Genomic DNA, 24,316 nt, shown 5'->3' with positions numbered 1-24,316 from the left:
CAATATGGACCACGACTTCAGGCTGCTCCCCCTCCCCCTTAAGGACCCGGAAAACACGATCAGAGACATCACGTACCCTTGCACCTGGGAGGCAACATACCAAACGTGGGTCTCTCTCGTTCCCACAAAACCGCCTATCTGTGCCCCGAACTATCGAGTCCCCAATTATTATTGCTCTGCTCTTCTCCACCCTTCCCTTCGGAGTAGCGGGGACAGGCTCCGTCCCAGAGGCCTGAGCCCCGTTACTTAACCCTGGTAAGTCGTCCCCCCCACAAGTATCCAAAACGGTATACTTGTTCTTGAGGGGAACGACCACAGGGGGTCCCTGCACTGGCTGCTTCCTCCCAATCCCCCTCACTGTCACCCATCTATCTGCCATCTTTGGAGTTACTACTCAGAAGGTTGTGGATAGGGGTCTAACTCAACGTGTTTGTTGATAGAGTTCCGGTTTGAAGACACATGAGAATTCCTCGAAGCATGTGTCTTTGTTTGGCTTGTCCTAGGATGTCCTACTTGTTGTCCCAGTCGAATTGGTGTCCTTCCTCATCTGTATGAGGGGATACTAGTGAGAGGGGTCATGTCTTTTTGTGGCCAGTTGGTGTTCATGTTTTCTGCCTGTTTGTCACAGTCCTTGCACAGTATTTTGTAAATGACATTAGTTTTGCTCATTGTCTGTATAAGGTCTTTCAAGTTCATTAGCTGCTGTTTTAGTGTATGGGTTGTAGGCTACCATGATGCCAAGGGGTCGGAGTAGTCTGGCAGTCATTTCCAAGATGTCTGATGTAAGGGAGTGTGGCTCGGGTTTCTGGACGTGTTTTGTCCGCTTGTTTGGGTTTGTTGCTGAGAAAGTGAGGACTGCAGATGCTGGGTATCAGAGCTTAAAAATGTGTTGCTGGAAAAGCGCAGCAGGTCAGGTAGTATCAAAGGAACAGGAGAATTGGCATTTTGGGCATAAGCCCTTCTTCAGGAATGATGAGGGTGTGCCAAACAGGCTATGATAAAAAGGAGGAGGGACTTGGGGAGGGGCGTTGGGAATGCGATAGGTGAAAGGAGGTTAAGGTGAGGGTGATAGGCCGGAGAGGAGGTGGGGCGGAGAGGTTGGGAAGAAGATTGCAGGTCAAGAAGGCGGTGCTGAGTCTGAGGGTTGGGACTGAGAAAAGGTGGGGGGAGGGGAAATGAGAGAGCTGGAGAAATCTGCATTCATCTCTTGTGGTTGGAGGGTTCCTAGGCAGAAGATGAGGCGCTCTTCCTCCAGGTGTCATGTTGTCATGGTCTGGCGATGGAGGCGACCAAGGACCTGCATGTCCTTGGTGGAGTGGGAGGGGGAGTTAGTGTTCAGCCCCGGGGCGGTTTGGTTGGTTGGTGCGGGTGTCCAACCCAACCGCCCCGTGGCTGGACACTCCTGCCTGAAGAAGGGCTTATGCCCGAAACGTCGATTCTCCTGTTCCTTTGATGCTGCCTGACCTGCTGCGCTTTTCCAGCAATACATTTTTAAGCTTTGTTGCTGAGAAATTGGCGGACTGTGTTCAGTGGGTACCCGTTCTTTTTGAATACATGGTATACGTGATTTTCCTCTGCCCTGCGTAGTTCCTCTGTGCTGCAGTGTGTATTGACTCATTGAAATAATGTTCTGATGCAGCTTCGTTTGTGGGTATTTGGAAGATTGCTTCTGTAGTTCAATATTTGGTCTGTAAGTGTTGTTTTTCTATAGACACTGGTTTGAAGTTCCCCATTGGGGATTCGCTCTACTGAGACATCTAGGAATGGCAGTTTGTTGCTGTTTTCCTCCTTAGTGAATTTTATGCCAGTAAGAGTATTATTGATGGTCTGGAAGGTGTCCTCTAACTTGTTTCATTTAGTGATGACAAAAGTGTCATCCACATGGTGGACCCAGAGTTTGGGTTGGATAGTTGGCAGAACTGTTTGCTCAAATCTCTGCATTACTGCTTGTGCTAAGAACCCTGATCTCTCTTGCACAAAGCCATGCTGATGACTCCTAATCAAACCCTGTATTTCCAAATGCATGTATATCTTATCCCTCAGAATCTTCCCAAGTGAATTATCTACCACAGATGTTAGGCTTAGTGGTCTATAGTTCCCAGGCTTTTCTTTGCAGCTCTTCTTGAATAAGAGCACTTTTGCTAACACCTAGTCTTCCGGGACCTCACCCGTGCCTAACAATGATGCAAAAATATCAACCAGGGCCCCCGTGCTTTCTTCATTAGCCCCTTGCAGTGTTCTTAGACATATCTGTCTGGGGTCAGATTTATCCACCTTCACACATTCTAATATGTCTAAGACCTCCTCTACTGCGATATGGACTGCCCCCAAGATATCACCACAACTTCTCCAAGTTGCCAAGTCTTCAGGTCTTCCCTCACATTAGACAGAGGAGAAATATTCATTCATCTATCTCTTGCGGTTCCACACATATATGTCCGCTTTGATCATTGAAGGGTCCTATTCTCTCTCTCTGGTTATTCTTTTTCCCTTAATATACTTGAAGAACCTCTTTGGATTCACCCTAATCTTCTCAGCCAAGGCTATCTCGTGCCCTGTTATCCATTTTGAACCCTTATGACTGAATTAGTCACCATGGCTGGATTGCACCTGTTCCTTTGGTGAAGACAGGTTTAAAAGTATTCATTTAACATCATGCACGTACTCACCGTTTTGGTCCTAACCAGCCCTTCTTGACCTTTGCTCACTTTTTTCCTATTTGTGTCTAAAAAATACTTTGGGATTACTTTGGCTGTCAGTTGAGCTGGGAATATATATTGTTTATGAGCTACGTGGAATCAGGATGAAATTGAGCTATCTGGGCACTCTTCTGGATTGCAAAGACTTTTAACCAAGTGTTTGAAGGGAACCTATGTCGTTGCTTGGAAATGAAGCCAACAGTTTAATTTGGCTGCAGGCAAATCTGATGTCGCATGCAAATGACTTTGGAAAATTAACCTAGCAAAGCTTTCAGTAAGATGAGAGATAGGGTTTTCCCCCCCCTCAAATCCCCTCCAATCTTTCACTTTAAAATTATGCCCTCGTTATCAATCCTGAGTGTAAGGGGAATTGCTACGTTTTATTCATTGTCCATGGTTTTCATAGTAGTGTACACCATCATCAGACATCGCCCACCACAATCTTCTCTGCTCCAAAGAAAATAACCCAAGCTTATTCAACTTATCTTCATAGCCGATATGCTCCATGCCAGGCAATATCCTGGTGAATTTCCTCTGCACCCCATCCAGTGTAATTATATTCTTCCTATAGTTGGTGACCAGAACTGCACACCGTACTCCTGCTGTGGCCAAGCCAAAGTTCTGTCCAGCTCCAAAATGATCTTCCTGCTCTTAGAATTTATGCCACGACTGAAAGACAAGCATCACGTAAGCAGCATTAACTATTCTATTAATTTGTTCTGCCACCTTCAGGGACTTGTGGACAAGCACCCCAAGATCGCTTTTTTGCCTGAGCTTTCTACCATCCTGCCATTTATTGAGTAATCCCTTGTTGAGTCTTGTTACTTCTTCAAAAGTCCATCATCTCTTATTTTATCTGGGTTAAACTCCATCTGCCACTGATCTGCTCTTCTGACCAATCCATTTATATCTCCCTGTAACCTCACACCTTCCTCCTCACTGTCAACCATCTGGTCAATCTGTATCATCTGCATACATACTTAGCATCCTTCCCACATTCTCAACAGCATCATAAGTGATGACTTACTATATTCAGTTACAAGAAAGACAGTGGAGAGGAATTGCTTATGTTTCATCTGCAGAGTTTTGTGGACTCCAGCATTATATTTTATCCTTACCTTCCATAGCAGCCTGTAGAGCATTGATGGGGTCGATTTCTGTTATAATAACTCTGGCTCCAAAACTTCGCAGAGCCTGTGCACAACCTTTGCCCACATCACCATATCCTGCCACCACAGCTACTTTACCAGCAATCATAACATCAGTGGCACGCTTGATACCGTCAACAAGTGATTCTCGGCACCCATACAGGTTATCAAATTTGCTCTGGAGAAAGAAATGGAGAGTATAAAGAAACCAATAAAATAACTTTTAAACTAAGTTTGCTGCCAACATACCCACTCCACGGTTTCCAGCTTCTTTCAAATACATCAACTCTTTGTTGGAAAAGAGTCCACGGAGGGATAGATTAACACACTAACTTATAGACCATTCGTTAGAGGGACCTAATCTACAATATCAGAAATTGTAGATTTCATACAGCCTCTTGAGCCAGTTTCACCATTGAACACAATCATAGCTGATCATCCAGCTCAACTCTAGCCACTTTCACAGCCACTCTCTACATCCCTAAATTCTCAAAAAGATTAAATCATCTCCTGACCTCAACCTTATATATACTCAACTAAGAGAGAGACTCAATCTCCTGTTCCATCATTCATTGAGATCATGGCTGACTGGTGATATAACACCATCTACTTGCCTTTACTCCAAATTCCTAAATATTTTTGGACAATAAAAATGTATCCATCTTACTTGCCATTAGCAGAATTTGTTTCAAATGTTCCATTCATTTCCTGCAACACTTCCCACTTTCACTTTGGAAATATCTTCTAACTTTCAGACTCAGTCATACAGCAGGGTAACAGACCCTTTGGTCCAAACGTACCTAAATCAAACTAGACTTACTTACCTGTGCTTTGCCCATATTCCTCCAAACAATTCCTATGTATGAACCTGTCCAAAATGTTCTAACTGCACCTGCATCTATCACTTCCTCTGGCAGCTCATTCTACACATGAACCACTGTGTACTTTATGGATCCTTCTCCTCAAACCTTAAAAATGACCCCTAGTTTTGAACTCCCCTACCCTAGAGAAAAAGACTCTTGCAACTTACCTTATCCATGCCCCTAGTGATTTTAACCTCCAATACTTCAGTGAAAAAAGTATGTCTTTCCAATCTATTTTTATCTATGAAATCCTCCATTCCCAGCAACATCCTGGTAATTCCTTTTTGAACTCTCTCCAGTTTAAGAACATCCTTCCTATGACAAGATAACCAGAACTACACACAGTACTCCAGAAGAGGCCTTGCCAACATTCTATACAACCTCAATGTGATGTCCCAACTCTTATACTCACAATCATAGAGCTGTAACAGCATGGAAACAGACCCTTCAGTCCAACTCATCTTTGCTGTCAAGATATCCTAATTTAATCTATTCCCACTTGCCAACATTTGGCCCATATCCCTCTAAACCCTTCTTATTCATATATATCCAGAAACCTTTTAAATGTTGTAATTGTACTAGCCTCCATCACTCCTTCTGGAAGCTCATTCCATTCACAACATCCTCTGCACGATACAGATGTCCCTTACGCCCCTTTTAAATCTTTCCCTCAAACCTATGCCCTCTAGTTTTGGACTACCCCAACCCAGGGGAAAGACTTTGGCTATTCACCCTATGTCCCTCATGATTTTACAAACCTCTATAAGGTCACCTCTTAGCCTCAGACACTCCAGGAAAAAACATGCCCCTTTCTCCCTTTCTCTGTAGCACAAACCCTCCAACCCTTGTAAATCTTTTCTGAACCCTTTTGAGGGCCAGCAAGGTTGAGGTTTCATTTAAAGGTATAGAATATTCTGTAGTTATTATCTGTATGTATATTTTACACAATGTTAGTTTGCTCTACAATTTCAAACAAAGTTAGTGCTTTCAAACTACATTTTAAAATTTCACCTCTTTAAACTAGATAATTTGAGTAGCAATTACTTAAGTTCTGCAGCTGCAGTGAGCTGTGTTGACAGCTCCTTTAAAAATCTTCAAAAGAGATTCCACGGAACCTTCCTGAATACACTTCACAAGCACAATATTTGAGGAAGTGCCATCAAAACAATGTCACTTTTAACGTATTACTGAATTTTTTCAAGAATTGCAACATTGTATTTTTCCCAGCAGATTTTGAAAGAACATGTTGAAATTTGTACTGGAGCATGGATGTGATAGTGCTATTAAAATATCCAAGGGTTGGCCTTGCCTCATTTAGGCGGCCACATGTTCCATCCCTGTTCAGGATCTAAGCACATTATCGCAAGTCATCACTGAAATAAGGCATTAAGGATGCTCCAGCTTCCAGGTGCGCTTTCCACTCAGTGGATGCAAATGGTCCCATGACACTATTCAAAAATCAGCAAGGGAACTTTCCCACCATTCTGACCAACATGTTTCCTCCAACCAACCACTTGTGTTGTTGTTTATGAGCATTTACTGTACACAAATTGCCTCCCTATTTCCCTAAAGGACAACAGTAATTCAGTTCAAAACGAATTCAATGGCAGTGAAGCATTTTGAAAATGTTGTTAGGATGTGTTGTTTCCCTGGTGCCAGGATTAGCAGGTGGTCATTGTCCACATTGGAACCAACGACATAGGGAGGGAAAAGGTTGAGATTCTGAAGGGAGATTAGAGAGAGTTAGGCAGAAATTTAAAACTGAGGTCCTCAAGGGTAGTAATATCTGGATTACGCCACTGCTACGAGGGCAGGAATAGGAGAATAGAGCAGATGAATGCTTGGCTAATGAGCTGGTGTATGGGAGAAGGATTCACATTTTTGGATCATTGGAATCTCTTTTGGGGTAGAAGTGACCTGTACAAGAAGGATGGATCTAGAGGGCATAGGTTTAGGGTGAGGGGGGAAAAGATATAAAAGAGACCCAAGGGACAACTTTTTCACACAGAAGGTGGTACGTGTATGGAATGAGCTGCCAGAGGATGTGGTGGAGGCTGGTACAATGGCAACATTTAAGAGGCATTTGGATGGGCATATGAATAGGAAGGGTTTGGAGGGATATGGGCCGGGTGCTGGCAGGTGGGACGGGATATCTGGTCGGCATGGACGGATTGGACCGAAGGGTCTGTTTCCATGCTGTGCATCTGTGTCTGCTCCTTTCCTGTTTCTGACTTTCCTGCCTTTGTTACACGTGACCATATAGTTCCTGTTGTGAGGCTGGTACAGCATTCTCGCACGTGATATATTGCCTTTATCATTTTCAGCAAAACATGATCTATATTCCATTCCTTTTCTCCTAAACTTAGGTCATCCTTCTCTACTGTGTATTAACTGACAAAACCAAATATTTTCAGGGTATTTCCCTCTTCCATCACTTGGGCAATGAGTCCCAGGCTCTCACTCGTTTCTGAATGGAAAACCTTTCTCATTCCTCTGGTATCCCCCTATCAGCCAGGAAGTGTTCCTTAACAGCAAAGCCACCCTATCCAACTTTCCACACTGCTTTCCTGATACTGGTATAAATGTTCTCTTTGGTGTAATCACACCCTTCAGGTATATATTTTCAGTATATGATGGGGGATAGAGGGGTTACATGTGGAGAAATTATTTCTGGTTGGAAAGCCTAGTAATCAGGTGCAGGGTGTAATTAAGATTTGGCAGTCTGTCAGAGAGCAAAATACTTTGTACAGAGAGACTGTACTTATGATTCTATTGAAATTTTGAAGCCAAGCTGTTTAATGGCAGACATCTTATGAACTAGAACATAAGCAAATAATGATCAAAATTAAAAGAAAGTCAGAGCTGATCTAGGATTGGATTAAATTTTTTCCCTACAGTATGGAAACAGGTCCTTCGGCCCAACAAATCCACACCGACCCTCCGAAGAGTAACTCAACCAGACCTATTCCCCTACCCTATATTTACCCCTGACTAATGCACCTAATACTATGGGCAATCGAGCATGGTCAATTCACCTGATCTGTGCATCTTTGGATTGTGGGGGGAAACCAGAGCACCTGGAGGAAACCCACGCAGACATGGGCAGAATATACAAACTCCTTGCAGGCAGTTGCCCGAGGTAGGAATCAAACCCGGGTCCCTGGCGCTGAAAGGCAGCAGTGCCAACCACAGCCCCCCCCCTCCCCCCCAAATAACAACAGAGACACTGAGAAGCAGATTGGGAGGCAGATTTTGGAAAGGTGCAGATGTAACAGGATTGTTGTCACGGGTGACTAACTTCTCTAATATTGATTGGAACCTACATAATTCAAATATTTTGAATGGAATAGTTTTTGTCCGGAGTGTCCAGGAAGGGTTCCTGATGCAATATGTAGATAGGCCGATTCGAGGGGAGGCCATATTGGATTTGGTGCTTAGCAATGCACCATGCTAGATGTCAGATCTCTCAGTGGCAGAGCATTTTGGTGATGGTGATCACAACACCATGACCTTTATCGTACTCATGAAAAAGGATAGCAGCAGATCATATGGGAAAATATTTAACTGGGGGAAGGGGAATTACAATGCTATTAGGCAGGAACTGGGCTCCTAAATTGGGAACAGATGTTCTCAGGAAAATGCACAATAGAAATGTGGAGGTTGTTTAGGAAACCTGCGCTGATAGTGCTGGACAGGTTTATCCCACTGAGGCAAGGAAAGGAAAGGATAGTAGAGCGAAAGAACCTTGGGTGACAAGGGATGTGGAACATCTAGTCAAATGGAAGCAGGAAGCTTAAAGTTGAGGAGGCAAGGATCAGACAGAGCTTTAAAATTATACAAGGTAGCCAGGAAGGAACTGAAGAATGGACTGAGGAAAGATAGAAGGGGACATGAAAAAGCTTAAGTGGGTAGGATTAAGGAAAACCCCAAGACAGTCTACACTTATGTGAGGAACCAGAGGATGGCCAGAGTGAGGGTAAGGCCAATCAGGGTTAATGGAGAGGACTTGCATCTTGAGTCGGACCAAGTAGAGGAGATCCTTAATGAATTCTTTGTTTCAGTATTCACTACTGAGAAGGACCTTGACATTTGAGGTGGTCATGCCTCCCAAACCTTATTGAATTCTTTGAGGATGTGACAAAACAAATTGAAGGTAAAGCAGTGGATGTAGTGTACATGGAATTGAGCAAGGCGTTTGATAAGGTTCCCAGTGGTATATTCGTTCAGAAAGTGAGGCGGCATGGGATACAGGGAAACCGATCTGTCTTGATACAGAATTGGCTGGCCCACAGAATACAGAGTGGTGTTATGTGGAAAGTATTCAGCCTTAAGCTCAGCGATGAGTAGGGTTCCACAAAAATCAGTTCTGGGACCTCTGCCCTTTGTGATTTTTATAAATGACTTGGAAGAAGTGGAAGGGTGGATTAGTAAGTTTGCTGATGACAAAGGTTGGAGGAGTTTTGGATTGTGTGGTGAGCTGTTGTAGGTTGCAATGGGACATTGACAGTATGCAGAATTGGGCTGATAAGTGCCAGATGGAACTCAACCTGGAAAAGTGTGAACTTGATCAGTTTGGAAGGTCGAATTTCAATGCAGAATACAGCGTTAAAGACAGGAATTTTGGCATTGCGGAGAAAAACAGGGATCTTGGGTTCACGTCCATAGATCCCTCAAAGTTGCCACCCAAGTTGATAGCGTTGTTAAGGTAGCATATGGTGCGTTGGCTTTCATTAGCAGGGGGATTGAGTTCGACAGCCGCGAGGTTATGCTGCAGCTCTATAGAGCCCAAGTCAGACCATGCTTGGTATATTGCATTCAGTTCTGGTCACCTCATTATAGAAAGGATGCAGAAGCTTTAGAGAGGGTACAAAGATTTACCAGGATGCTGCCTGGACTAGAGTGCATTTGTTATGAAGAATGGTTGAAGTAGTTAGGTTTTCCCTTGTCAGAGCGAAGGAGGAGAGGTTACTTGATAGAGGTGTACATGATGTTGAGAGACATAGATTAAGTGGATAGCCAGAGACTTTTTTCCAGGGTCCATCACGAGGTGACATAACTTTAAGGTTTAGGGTAGCTGTTAGATGTAGGTTCTTTACACAGAGTGGTGGGTGCGTGAAATGCACTGCCAGCAGTGGTAGTAGAATCAGATACATTAGGTACATTTAAACGACTCTTGGATAGGCACAAGGAAGATAGTACAATGAAGGGTATGTAGGTTAGTCTGATCTTAGTAGGAAAAAAATACTGACAACATCGAGGGCCAAAGGGCCTGTATTGTGTTATGCTGTTCTAAAATAATTGAAGTTTGTCAGAAAGGCATGGTGATAATCTACATGTCAACTAGAAAAGTCAGTTGGCAAAGGCAGCCTCGATGGGAGAATTCCCTGAATGCTTTCAGGAAAGTTTCTTAGAACAGCAGGTTTTGAAATGTACCAGAGAGCAGGCTATAGTAGTTCTGGTATTGTGCAATGAGATTGGATTAATGATCTGAGTGATTAGTGATCTCTAGGTAGCAGCAACATAATAAGATTGAACTTTATGTTCAATTTGATGGGGGGTGGGGGGTGGAGTTGGTCTGAGACTGCTTTTTTTTTTAGAAAATAAATATGAGGGCAAGAAACAGAACAATGGCCTACAGGATAGGAGAGACATAACAGTCCAGGGAACTACACTGAATCTGCCATGGTAGATGGTGAAACTTGAATCTAATAAATATGTCTAAATACGTGCAATCTTGACCCACACCAATGTGGTTGACCCTAAATAGTTTAGCAAGCTACATTGTTGTAGCAATCGCTACGAAGTGTCAAAAAAAAAAAATCAAATGTCTGACATCAGCCTAAGCATTAGGAATGACCACTGACCATCGACTTTGCAGAGTTTTCCTGAACATCAGGGACCTTGTGCCAAATTAGGAGCTTTCTCACAAATCAGTCAAGTAGCCTGAGCATCATACTCAATCATACCTTACAATGTCTCAGACACCATCACCATCCCTAGATACACCCAGCGAGTCCTCAATGTTTATTCCAGACATAGTACAATGTAATCCTCCACATTGAACAACACTCGGAGGAAGTACTGAGGGTGGCAGGGTGCGAGATTTCAATGGCCACCACCAAGAGTGGCTCAGCAGCAGCATTAAAGATCAAACAAATTGGGACCTAAAGGACATGGATGCTAGACAGGGTCTATGGCAGGTGAGAGTGAACCAAGAGGGACTTGACCTCATCCTCTCTAATTTACCAGCTGGAGATGCGTATGTCCATAACAGTATTAAGACTGACCACTGCGTAGTCTTTGTAGAGATTAAGTTCTGCCTTCACATTGATAAGACCTTACAGTGTGTTGTGCAGCACTAACACCATGCTAAATGGGACAGACTTCAAACAGATCTAACAATTCGAGATTGGACATCTATGATGTGCTGTGGACCATCATACTCTAACAAGATCTGCATCCTCATGGCCTGACGTGACCCCCCTCCCACTCTATCATTACCATAAACCAGGAGACCACCCCTGGTGTAATTAAGGAAGAAGGGCATATCTAAATGTGAGATGCCAATTTGGTGAAGTTAAAAAAGGAAAAATCAAAGGAGACATAAAATATAAAGAGTAAAAGCTGCTGTAAACATTTAAAAAATGAAAGCATTAACAAAGCATTGGTCCTAAAGAAAATGAATCTGGTGAATTGATAAAGTAAAGAGATGACAGGCAAACTTAACAGATTTTGCATCAACATTCACAATACAAATTACAAGTAACATCTTTTTCTTTTCACAAATAGTGAAAAACTGCTGACTTTATCTAGCGCTTTGTTTGTATTTCAGATTTCCAGTATCTGCAATACTTAACTTATATTTAAAGGATGTCCAGGACTGAATAAGATTAAAGGATACATTAAAAAGTTGCTAGAAATAACTAATTCTGAGGAGCATTTGAATTAAAGGAGAATCAAGAACCTAATAAGGAAACAAAATGGAATATGAATGCAATGTAGCAAAAGACAGACTGCAAATGCTTCTATAGGCACATACAAAGGTAACATTTGGCTAGAATGAATGTGCATCTATAACAGGCAGGAGAATTTATGCTGGGGAATAGACAAATGGTGGAGAAATTAAATGATTATTTTCGGTTAGTAAAATGGAATAAATTTCCATAACTAGAGATCTAAGGCCTGATAGTCTTTGCCTGCTGTGCCATTCAATAAGATTATGGTTGATCTTTTCGTGGACTCAGCTCCACGTACCCTCACCATAACCTTTAATTCTTTTACTGTTCAAAAATCTATCTTTAAACATTTTCCTTAAACATTCAACGAGGCAGCCTCAAGGACATCACTAGGTAGAGAATTCCACAGATGTGCAACCCTTTGGGTGAATAAATTACTCAATTCAGTTCTAAATCTGCTCCCTCTTATTTTGAGGCTATGGCCCCTCATTCTAATTTCACCTGCCAGTGGAAACAACATCTCTGCTTCTATCTTATCTATTCTCTTCATAATTTTATATCAGAATCCACCCCCAATTCATTCTTCTAAATTTCAATGAGTATAATCCCAGTTTAGGAGAAAGTGAGGACTGCATATGCTGGAGATCAGAGCTGAAAATGTGTTGCTGGAAAGGTGCAGGTCAGGCATCATCCAAGGAGCAGGAGAATTGACATTTCGGGCATGAGCCCTTCTTCAGGAATCTTCTTCCTGAAGAAGGGCTCATGCCCGAAACGTCGATTCTCCTGCTCCTTGGATGCTGCCTGACCTGCTGCGCTAATCCCAGTTTACTCAATCTCTCCTCACAAGCCAACCCTCAACTCCAGAATCAACCTGGTGGACCTCCTCTGCAACCAATCCAGTGCCAGTACATTCTTTCTCAAGTTACAAGACCAAAACTATATACAGTATCCCTTTCAGGAATCACTGCAGTCAGTGAGGATCCCAGAGGACTGGAAAATGGTTAAAGTGACACTCTGTTTGAGAAGGGATGGGAGTGAAGATAGGAAATTCTAGGCCAGTTAGTCTGATCTCAGTCATTGGTAAGGTTTTAGAATCCACTGTAAAGGATGAGATTGCAGAGTACTTGGGAAGTGCATAGAAAATAGGACCCAGTCATCACAGCTTCATCAATGGAAAGGTCACCCTCAATAAGTCTGTTAGAATTGTTTGAGGTGGTAACAAGTTAGACAAAAGGACAGCCAGTGGATATGATACATTTGGTTTTCCAAAAGGCTTTTGGCAAGGTGCTGCACAGAAGTCTGCTAAAGATAGGAGCCCACAGTGTTAGGGCCAAGGTAGTGCCATGGGTAGAGGATCAGCAGAAGGCAGAGAGTGGAGATAAATGGGCTTTTTCAGGATGGCAGCCGGAGTTCCACAGGGGTCAGTGTTGGGACTACAACTATTCAGTTATATATTAACAATCTGGACAAAGGAACTGAGGGTGTTACACTAAGTTGGCAGATGACACAAAGATAGGTGGAGAGGCAGGTATTTTTGAAGAAATAGGGAGGCTGCAGAAGGACTTGAACAGGTGAGGAGGGTGTGCAAAGAAGTGGAAAATGGAATATAATAGGATTACTTAGTGTGCAAAACGGGCCCTTCGGCCCAAGTCCACACCGACCCTCCGAAGAGCAACCCACCCAAACTCATTCCCCTACACTTACCCCTTCACCTAACACTGTGGGCAATTTAGCACAGCCAATTCACCTAACCTGCACATTTTTGGACTGTGGGAGGAAACCGGAGCACCTGGAAGAAATCCACACAGACATGGGGAGAATGTGCAAACTCCACACAGACAGTTGCCTGAGGAGGGAATTGAAGCCCAGGTTCTGGCGCTGTTAGGCAACAGTGCTAACCACTGTGCCGCCCATGGGAAAGAATGAGGTTAAGCACTTTGGTAGGAAGATTGGAGGGTTAGACTATTTTGTAAATGTGGAAAGGCTTCTGAAATCTAAGGCACAAAGGGACTTGGGAATCCTAGTTCATGGTGCTCTTCAGGTTAACATGTAGTTTTGAGTTGGCAGTTAGGAAGGCAAATGCAATGTTTACATTCATTTCAACAGGACTAGAACATAAGAGCAGAGATATACTTGCTGAAGCTGTATAAAGCTCTGCTCAGACCATACTTGAAAATATTGTGAGCAGGTTTGGGCCCCTTACCTAAGGATGTATTGTACTGGTGTTGGAGGAGTCCAGAAGAGGTTTACAAAAATGATCATGGAGATGAAGTACTTGTCATCAGGAGCGGTTGAGGACTCTGTCTGGTACTCTGGATTTTTAGAAGGATATGGGGGTGGTCTCACTGAAGCTTAAAGAATACTGAGTGAAGACAGATAAAATGTTTCTATTAACAGGAGAAACTAGGACCCAACGGTACAGCCTGAAAACAAACAGACAACCTTTTAGAACTGAGATGGAGAGACAGTGAGTGTGGGGTGAATCTGTGGAACTCATTGTTGAAGGTGGCCACGTCATTAAGTGTATTCAAGTCAGAGATAGATCAGTTCTTGATTAATCAGGGGATCGAGGGTTACTGGCAGAAGACAGGAGAATGGAGTTGATAAGCAAACCAGTCATGATCTAATGGTGGAGCAGACTGCATGAATGACTTATTTTATGTTCTTATATAATCAACTATAAAGGAAAGGATAGACAGACATCTGGTTAATAATGATGTGATTAAAAACAGGAAACTTCGTTGGAGTTTTCTTGAAGGTCTTACTCTATTGATAAAGGAGAGTCGATGCACATAATAGATATTGAGAATAATGTTTTCAGACATGTTATAATGCATCTCTGCAGCAGGTGGAATGTGAACCTGGGTCTTCTGGCCAAACAGTAGGGATATCACCACTGCACCCAAAACAAACCATGTCCATTGAAAACTCAGGACTGTCAGAAAAATTTTAATTAATTTGATAAGACCATAATAAATAGGAACAGAGTAGCTTATTCAGCCACTCTTGCCTGCTTTGCCATTCAATATGTTCATGACTGATCCAAAATGCCTCACATTCACTTTCTTTCCTTTCACCTGTAATGGTCTATTCCTAGACTGATCAAGAAGCTATCTCAGCTGTAAATTTATACAAAGACTTTGCTCCCACTGCTCTGTGGCATGAAGTTCCTAAGACACTTTACCCACAGAAAAGAAATTCCTCATCTCAGTCTTATATTTGGACTCATTTATTCTGAGACTACACTTTCTGGTCCTAGATTCTCAGATGAGGGGAAACCTATTTTTTCCATTAACTCATGGGACATGGGTGTTGCAGATTGGACTGACATTTATTGCCTACCCCTAGGTGCCCTTCAGAAACTGACGGTGAGCTGCTTTCTTGACCAGCTGCAGTCACCATTCACTAGGTTGATCCTCAAAAGCCCTCAGACTGCATTCCAGGAGTTTACCCCAGCAACAGTGAAGGAACTGCAACGTATTTTCAAGTAGGATGGCGAGTGGCTTGAAAAGGAACTTGTACATGATCATATTCCCATACATCTGCTGTCCTTTTACTTCTATCTTGAACTAGATAGAAGTGGTCGTGGATTGGAAGGTGCTGACTAAGGACCTTTGATGAATTTCTACAGTGCACTTTGTAGATGGTGCACATTGCTGTTACTAAACGTCACTGGTAAGTCAATTCTTGTGAATGTAGTGCAAATCAAGCAGGCTACTTTGTCGTGAAAGGTGCTGAGCTTCTTGAATGTTATTGGAGCTACACCCATCAGACAAGTGGGAAGTATTCCATCACATTCCTGACATGTGCCTTGTATTGAATTACTTGCTGCAGTATTCCTAACCTCTGCCCTGCTGTTGTAATCGCTATGTTTATGTACTGAGTCCAGTGGAGTTTCTGGTCAATGGTAATCCCAAGAATATTGATAGTGGAAGCATTCAGTGATCATTGTTCCTTGACATTCAAATGCACTATGGTTAGATTGTCTCTTATTGGACATGGTCAGTGCATGGCATGTGTGGGGTGCAAATGATACTAGATATTGTCCAGGTCATGTTGCATTTGAACAAGGACTGCATTCGTGGAATCTCACAAGGTGCCGAACACTCTGCAATCATTGGCGACCACCCACTGATGGAGGGAAGGTCATTGATGAAGCAACTGATGATGATCAGTTTAGGTATCAGTTTAACTGATACCTTTTTAGGTATCAGTTAATAATTGAAATGATCAGGGTGCACTGATATAACTTTACTTTCTAAATTTATAAAGTTAACATCCATTAGTAAATTAGAGATAATATGTTAATTTAATTAATCACTTCCAAAGAATTCATTTTCATAGTCTAATTTCACACAGAGAGTGGTGGCTGTGTGGAATGCTCTGCCCCAGAGGGCAGTGGAGGCCCAGTCTCTGGATTCTTTTAAGAAAGAATTGGATAGAGCTCTTAAAGATAGTGGAGTCAAGGGGTATGGAGATAAGGCTGGAACAGGATACTAATTAGGAATGATCAGCCATGATCATATTGAATGGCGGTGCAGGCTCGAAGGGCAGAATGGCCTACTCCTGCATCTATTGTCTATTGTCTATTGTCTATTGATTGGGCCTATGATACTACCCTGATGAACCACTGCAGAAATGTACAGGAGCTGAGGTGACTGACTTGCAACAACCACAGTCAGCTTCCTATGTGCCAAATAAGATTCCAAACACCATCTCAGCATTTACCCTGTCAAACTCCTTAAGAATGCTATAATTTCAATAAAATCACCTTTCATTCGTAAGAATACAAGAACCAGGAGTAAGTCATCTGGTCCTTTGAGCCCACTCCGCCCAATCGCTAGATAACTCCATCACTGGATCATTCATGGCTGATCTTTTCATGGCCTCATCTCCAATTACAACACTTTCCCATAACCCTTAAATCCATTACTGTTCAAAAAGTTATTAGTTTTAAAAATACGTTCAATGAGGAAGCCTCAACTGGGCAGGGAATTCCAGATTCACAACCCTTTGGGTGAAGATGTTCCTTCTCAATTCAGTCCTAAATCTGCTCCCTCTAATTTTGGGGCGATGCCCTCTTGTTCTAGTTTCATCCAACAGTGGAAACATCCTCTCTACTTCTATCATATCTATTCATAGAGTTATAGAGTCACAGACATGTACAGCATGGAAACAGACCGTTCAGTCCAACCTGTCCACACTGACCAGATATCCCAACCCAATCTAGTCCCACCTGCCAGCACCCAGCCCATATCCCTCCAAACCCTTCCTATTCATATGCCCATCCAAATGCCTTTTAAATGTTGCAATTGTACCAGCCTCCACCACATCTTCGGGCAGCTCATTCCATCCATATATCACCCTCTGCGTGAAAAAGTTGCCCCTTAGGTCTCTTTTATATCTTTCCCCTCTCACCCTAAACCTATGTCCTCTAGTTCTGGACTCCCCAACCCCAAGGAAAAGACTTTTTATCTTATCCATGCCCCTCAATTTTGTAAACGTCTATAAGGTCACCCCTCAGTCTCAGACGCTTCAGGGAAAACAGCCCCAGCCTGTTCAGCCTCTCCCTATAGCTCAAATCCTCCAACCCTGGCAACATCCTGGTAAATCTTTTCTGAACCTTTTCAAGTTTCACAACATTTTTCCGATAGGAAGGAGACCAGAATTGCATGCAATATTCCAACAGTGGCCTAACCAATGTCCTGTACCAGCCACAACATGACCTCCCAACTCCTGTATTCAATACTCTGACCAATAAAGGAAAGCATACCAAATGCTGCCTTCATTATCCTATCTACCTCTGACTCCACTTTCAAGGAGCTATGAACCTGCATTCCAAGATCTCATTGTTCAGCAACACTCCCTAGGACCTTACCATTAAGTGTACAAGTCCTGTTAAAATTTAATTTTCCCAAAATGTAGCACCTCGCATTTATCTAAATTAAACTCTGCCACTTCTCAGCCCATTGGCCCATCTGGTCCAGATCCTGTTGTAATCTGAGGTAACCCTCTTCGCTGTCCACTACACCTCCAATTTTGGTGTCATCTGCAAACTTACTAACCGTACCTCTTATGCTCGCATCCAAATCATTTATGTAAATGACAAAAAGAACCCTATTCCTTTCATAATTTTATTATCTGAACTCCAGTGAGTAAAGTTCCACCTTTTTCAGCCTTTGCTCATCAGACAATCCCACCAAACCATGGATCATCCTAGCAAACCTTCTCTGAACTATATCCAATGAAATGATATCTTTCCTTCAATAAGAGGATCAAAATGTGTCTCGGTGCTTCGGATATCTTTCCGTACTTTCTGATTATCCACCGCACCTGTGTATTTTGTGCATAAGTACACCCGAAGTCCTTTTGTGGTCTGCTTTTCTCCACTTAAAAACACTGTTCTTGTGCTGTCCCTTCCAAAATGAACAGCTTTGGCAGCCATGCAATCCATCACGCAAGTGCCAGCTCTCCAAAGTGTTGTTCTCCTGTCTGCACCCGTAACTTTGTACTTTGATTATTTTTCCAATAACTGTGCAATTCCCTTTCAAATACACCGATTGAACTTGCCTCAGTCACAGAAACCGACTGCTCATTTGCAATCGTAAGAGAACCCAAGGATTTTCTTTAGCAAAGCCAAAGTCAGCTTTGAACACCTTTAGAAATCATCTCAAATACAGGGTTAATTAATGGCACAATATATTAGGAACTTCAACAGAATGTATTACCTTAGTTACAGAGTCATTCACATTGATAGCAGGAATTTTAAGTTCTTTTTGCTTGAACATCTTATAGAGATTGTGCACTCCAGTTGTAGTCTCCTCAGAGATTCCCTTGATATCTGCAGAATTAACACACAATCAGACCTCTTTCCACTTAAGCATGCCACGATCAAATCAAAAATACTAAGTTTAGTCATGAGGGGCTGGGACAGAGTAAATAGAGAGAAACAACTCCATTTGGTGGAAAGATGGGCACAGGTTTAGGGTAAATGGCAAAAGAAGCAGTGGCCACGAGGAAAAACATTTTCAAAGAAGCAGTGGATGCGGATCCGGCGTGCACTCCGAGAGAGTGACGGAGGCAAATTAAAGTAGGGTTTTCAGAAGGAAACATTTGCAGAATATCTATACTGAACAGGCAAGGATCAGCTCAAGATTAGTCACTGTTTCAAAGGACTAGCACAGACTCCACTCTGATTCTACGAAAAGATCTCCAAAGTTTGGCAGGGTAAGGTTTGAGTTAGTTGAGTGTGTAGTAGGTACAGCCTTAAGTATTTCATTCCTTTCGCTGGTGCCCATGTTGAAGAATAATTAGGAATAAAATAGCAGTGATTTGCACAATTAGAAATCGCCCAATAGCTCAGTAAAATATTTTGTTGATTTCAAACTCCTGAGCAAATCTGATGTAGAAAATATTTTTGAACTGCTTCAGAACCATGCACCTCACCATCACAGAAATAATTTTATTTAACCAAATTGGGAAATTTGGGCGGCACTGTGGCACAGTGGTTAGCACTGCTGCCTCACAGCGCCAGAGACCCGGGTTCAATTCCCGCCTCAGGCGACTCTGTGTGGAGTTTGCACATTCTCCCCGTGTCTGCGTGGGTTTCCTCCGGGTGCTCCGGTTTCCTCCCACACTCCAAAGATGTGCAGGTCAGGTAGTGTTAGTTGCCCCTAGTGTTAGGTAAGGGCTAGATGTAGGGGTATGGGTGGGTTGCGCTTCGGCGGGGCGGTGTGGACTTGTTGGGCCGAAGGGCCTGTTTCCACACTGTAAGTAATCTAATCTAATCAAATTGGGAAATGTAATCACATTCCAACTGGTCTCAGTGACACTGCAATGACTATTGGAAACTGTGGTGAAACTGGAAGAGCGCCTACACAAGAATCGAACCGACAGTGGTCATAAAGGAGTCTTCCCAACTGATGCGTCTTTCCAATCTTGGTTACTGCCCAGATCAGGAATTCTTTTCTCATTTGACTAAAGACCAACAGCTTTCAGTATATGGTATATTAACAACAAATAGGGAACAGAATGGCAAGGGCATAATCCAAAATAACATACACCATCCAAAGATAATTTCTTCATAATGACAGAAAATGCTAGTCACCTTGTAAGAGCTTAGGATGTTTGTTGTGAACCAGATTCGTAAGGTCCCCACCGTCATCCAAAATCATGTTGAGGGGTTTTCCATCACGGAAGTACAGAGTCTGCTCAATGCACCAAATGTATTCTTCATCCGTTTCCCCCTTCCATGCATACACTGCAAATAAAACAAACATTCTTAAACAGGGCATTTACCACAAACAATGCATTTCATTGCACACTCCTCAGTTAAGTCAACCTGTCGTACACTTTCCATGACTTCTTTCACCTGCTGCACTTTATAAAAGCAACATACACTACATTGCGATTGTTGGATGGCACAAAAGATGTCATATCTTATGAATGAAACAGGGATCTAAAAACATGTTACACCTATCAAGCAAAGTCAAACCATCAATGAAGGAGAAACTCAACAATGAATTGCTCACAATTTTACACATGCCATGGTAACATGCTGTCAATTAAATTTTTAACTAGCTTTGACATTTAAATGTAAATAAAGGAATATCTATAGATGACATCCATCCAAAATTCTGCTAGCATGCAGAAATGTATAGAGCTGGCAGTTCCACAATGCTGACCATTCAATTTAAGATTGGTACAATCACAATGTAGCAGGAAAACAAATGAAGACTCAATCACAAAAATATATTGGAACAGAGTCAATCAAAAGACTAAACTGATGGATGCAGGACTCAAATTTAGCAAACGCTCTTCACTAGGTCTACAATTGAAGTGCAACAACAGGACAGTCAGAAGGAACAAATCAATTCAAACAACTATGGAATCCATAACACATCAACAATAACTTATATAAACATTGGCATTTGTCTGTCTTAGGAGACAATTGACTTTGCCTGGGTTGTGTGTCACTATTCACTTCTGGATTAACACACTGCTCTGGCTGTACAGGCTGATTTATGAATGGCATTCCTTTCCTCAGCTGCCACCTTGGCAGAGGTTACTTTCTACTATCCAGTCACTTTTGTTCTTTATTTTTTCTGCACACTTACTTATTGCTCATCACCACGCACTAATTATTATTGTTTGAGCTCACTTCAGGAAAAAACACAGCTGAAATGTCAAGAATTTTTGCAAGGTTTGTAGCTCAGGTTGAGGTTTAGGGTGTAGGTTTGATATCCAGACGTTTCATTACCTGGCTAGGTAACATCAGTGGCGACCTCCAAGCGAAGCAAAGTTGTCTCCTGCTTTCTATTTATATGTTTGTCCAGGATGGGGTTCCTGGGGTTTGTGGTGATGTCATTTCCTGTTTGTTTTCTGAGGGGTTGATAGATGGTATCTAGATCTGTGTTTTTGTTTATGGTGTTATGGTTGGAATGCCAGGCCTCTAGGAATTCTCTGGCATGCCTTTGCTTAGCCTGTCCCAGGAACCCACAAACCCACCAACACACTCAAACAAAAACTAACAAACTTAAAAGACCCGGTACATCCCATGGACAAAAACAACGTCATCTACAAAATTCCATGCAAGGACTGTCACAAACACTACGTAGGACAAACAGGAAGTTAGCCACCAGGATACACTAACACCAGCTAGCCACAAAAAGACACAACCCTCTCTCCCTCGTAGCCCTACACACTGAGGAAAAAAATCACCATTGCGACTGGGACAACACATTTATCCTGGGACAGGCTGAGCAAAGACATGCCAGAGAATTCCTAGAGGCCTGGCACGCCAAGCACAACGCCATAAACAAACACATAGATCTAGATACCATCTATCAACCACCCCCCCCCCCCCCCCAGAAAACAAACAGGAAATGACATCACCACAAACCCCAGGACAAACATATAAATGGAAAGCAGGAGACAACAGCTTCGCTTCACTTGGAGGTCGCCACTGATGATGTTACCTAGCCAGGTAATGAAACGTCTGGATATCAAACCTACAGCTCAGCGAGCAAACCTACACCCTAAATGTCAAGAATTTTTTTACAGTCCAAGATTATGTTGCTTTTGGAGCAGTGAGATCGCTGCAGTATCAATTCAGAACAGTAAGAGGTGTTTTTGAATTAAGAAGCTGTCTGATGACGACCTTTGGAATGGATGGGTGGTAACAGTACAGCCAGAACCATTCAGAATCAGCAAGAAAATAGACTTGGAGCAGCTACTTGCAGCTAAGCCCACATTTGGAAAGTGGTAGTTTTCAAAACTAGAATAGTGAAAATTTAGGGCCAGCACGATCCTCAGGGTGAACAGAATTTCAGCAGTCCAGCTAACCCTGGAAGTCAAGAGATGTGTTATTTTGCCAAGTGTTTTGCTTGTTAATATTCCTAATGTTTTCAGAAATTATTCTCCAGAACACTACCCAAATAACTTGGCAATAAAAATTGTCCATTTCACTAAAATTTTCACTTTTTAGTCGTTCCACAAGTTATTGTTTATTCCAAATTATCAGCTTTCTCTATGCTCTTGTTGGTGTTTGAACCATTCGTATTCCAAATATACAAGTTTAAGTTGTTTCTATATATAAACAAAACTGGAGTACAAAAGCAAAGAAATGACAAAACCCTGGACACATTTCCAATCTTAAAATGATTCACTTGAACAGCACCAAGGGGAAGAACTTCAGTTATATATAGAGACTTGACAGACTGATGCTGCTTTCCTTAAAACAGAAAATTATCAGACGCAAAAATTGAAAACACTAAGAATATACACCAGCTGTGGATACAGCAGTTAACATTTCAGGTTGATGACATCAATTTTGTTCATTGAAACTTCAAACCTGATGTGGTCTTGCAGATGTGCCACATAAGCTGAGCATTTCCAGTAGTTTCCATTTTTACTTAACATTTCCAGCATCCACAATATTTTGAATGAAACTGAATAGACTGCCCAATATCAGAAATGACAACTGTACATAGCTCCACTGACCCTGCAAAGTTCACCTTACTAGCATCTGGGTTTGTGCCAAAATTGGAGAGTTGCTACACAGACTGGATTAGATTAGATACTCTACAGTATGGAAACAGGCCCTTCAGCCCAATAAGTCCACACCGACCCGCCAAAGAGCAACCCACCCTGACCCATTCCCCTACCCTATATTTACCCCTGACCTAATGCACCAACACTACAGGCAATTTAGCATGGCCAATTCACCTGGCTTGCACATCTCTGGATTGTGGGAGGAAACTGGAGCACCCAGAGGAATCCCACACAGACACTGAAAACGTGCAAACTCCACACAGTCAGTCACCCGAGGCTGGAACCGAACACAGGTCCCTGGTCCTGTGAGGCAGCAGTGCTAGCCACTGAGCCACCCCACTAGTTGAGCAACAACCTGAAATTCTTTGTCAGGTTTGATTCTATGAGAATGATTAGACCCCAGACACCACAATTCATCCCTGGATAGGACACATCACCAGAGGAGACAGCACAACAATATACAGTCATGGGGTAGTAGACAGAGGAGTCTTCAATGCAAGACTTTGGATCCATGAAACCCTCAGCTGATCAAATCAGTTCTTCTCCATGTTGAGCATGGCTTGGAGCAGTACAAGGGTAGCAAAAGCACAAAGTTTGTTCAGGAGGTGGGTGCAATTACAGTGTCATTAGGAACAGTGTAGGCCATTCAGCTTGTTGAATCTGCTCTGTTCAGTACCGTCCATGGCAGATTAAACACAATGCCTTTTCCCACACCATCCCATAACCTTGTACACTACTGAATCAGAAATCTATCCATTTCTATCTTAAACATACTCAGTTTCCATAGCACTGACCTACTTAATCTACAGGAATCATTCTAAAATCTGTAGAATTTTGGTAGTGAGGGAGCAGGGAGAAATATCCGTGACTACATCCTCAATCTGCCTTCATAGACCTGACCATGATAGCATTGGTAGGAGTGACCTAGGTCAAGAGAAGACGAAGTTCCACAATCTAAGTGAGGATACTCCCAAATCATGTGGGGTACTACTAGTGTGCTAAATGGGAAACTTTGAATAGATCTAGCACCTCAAAACTGGGCATCCATGAGGCAATGTAGGTTGTGAACAGAATTCCACTCAACCAGAATGCTTAACTTCATAGTCCAATGAACCCATGCACCCAATCTATTATCCTCATCAAGCTAAGGGATCAACCCTGGTTCAAGTGCGCCAGAAGCAGTACCAGACTACCTAAAATGAAGGGTGAGTTACAAAACAGGACACTTGTGCGCCAAGTAATATCACAGCAACAAACTGAGCTTAACAATCCTACAAACAACGATCAGATCCAAACTCTGCAAACCTGGGACATCCTGTTATGAATGGCAGTGATCAATTAAACAACGTACAAGAGAGCTGCAGCAGTTCAAGGAGGCAGCCTATCACTAGGTCTTCAAGAGCAACTAGTAATAGGCAGCAAAGGTTTGAATATTCCTAGACATTCAGGGTTCTGTGCTCCTACAATTCAGGGAAAGGGAATGTGTGGGATCTGTATAGCCAACACTGTCACCGCACCACCCCCCCTCCCAAAAACCCCTGTACCTTTTTGAACACCTTTCAGGGTTGTCTAGATTTACTCTTAAGTGGCTATTTCCA

The 24,316-nt window shown here is 42.6% G+C and overlaps 1 protein-coding gene across 2 annotated transcripts in view; it reads right to left on the bottom strand.

The window, feature by feature from the left end:
* ahcy (adenosylhomocysteinase) overlaps positions 1 to 24,316 on the bottom strand; it is a 94,805-nt gene that overhangs the window by 40,907 nt on the left and 29,582 nt on the right. For both annotated transcript variants that reach the window (XM_072556054.1, XM_072556053.1), the window contains 3 exons: positions 19,774 to 19,926; positions 18,395 to 18,507; positions 3,818 to 4,025 (listed from right to left, as the gene is read on the bottom strand). In XM_072556054.1, coding sequence (XP_072412155.1) covers positions 3,818 to 4,025; positions 18,395 to 18,507; positions 19,774 to 19,926 — 474 coding nt within the window. The remainder of the gene's footprint in view (positions 1 to 3,817; positions 4,026 to 18,394; positions 18,508 to 19,773; positions 19,927 to 24,316) is intronic.

Source organism: Chiloscyllium punctatum, chromosome 37 (genome assembly GCF_047496795.1).
Source record: "Chiloscyllium punctatum isolate Juve2018m chromosome 37, sChiPun1.3, whole genome shotgun sequence".
Classification (NCBI taxonomy): Eukaryota; Metazoa; Chordata; class Chondrichthyes; order Orectolobiformes; family Hemiscylliidae; genus Chiloscyllium; species Chiloscyllium punctatum.
Note: the sequence above shows the minus strand (reverse complement) of the source record. Positions and strands in the feature narration are given on the sequence as shown.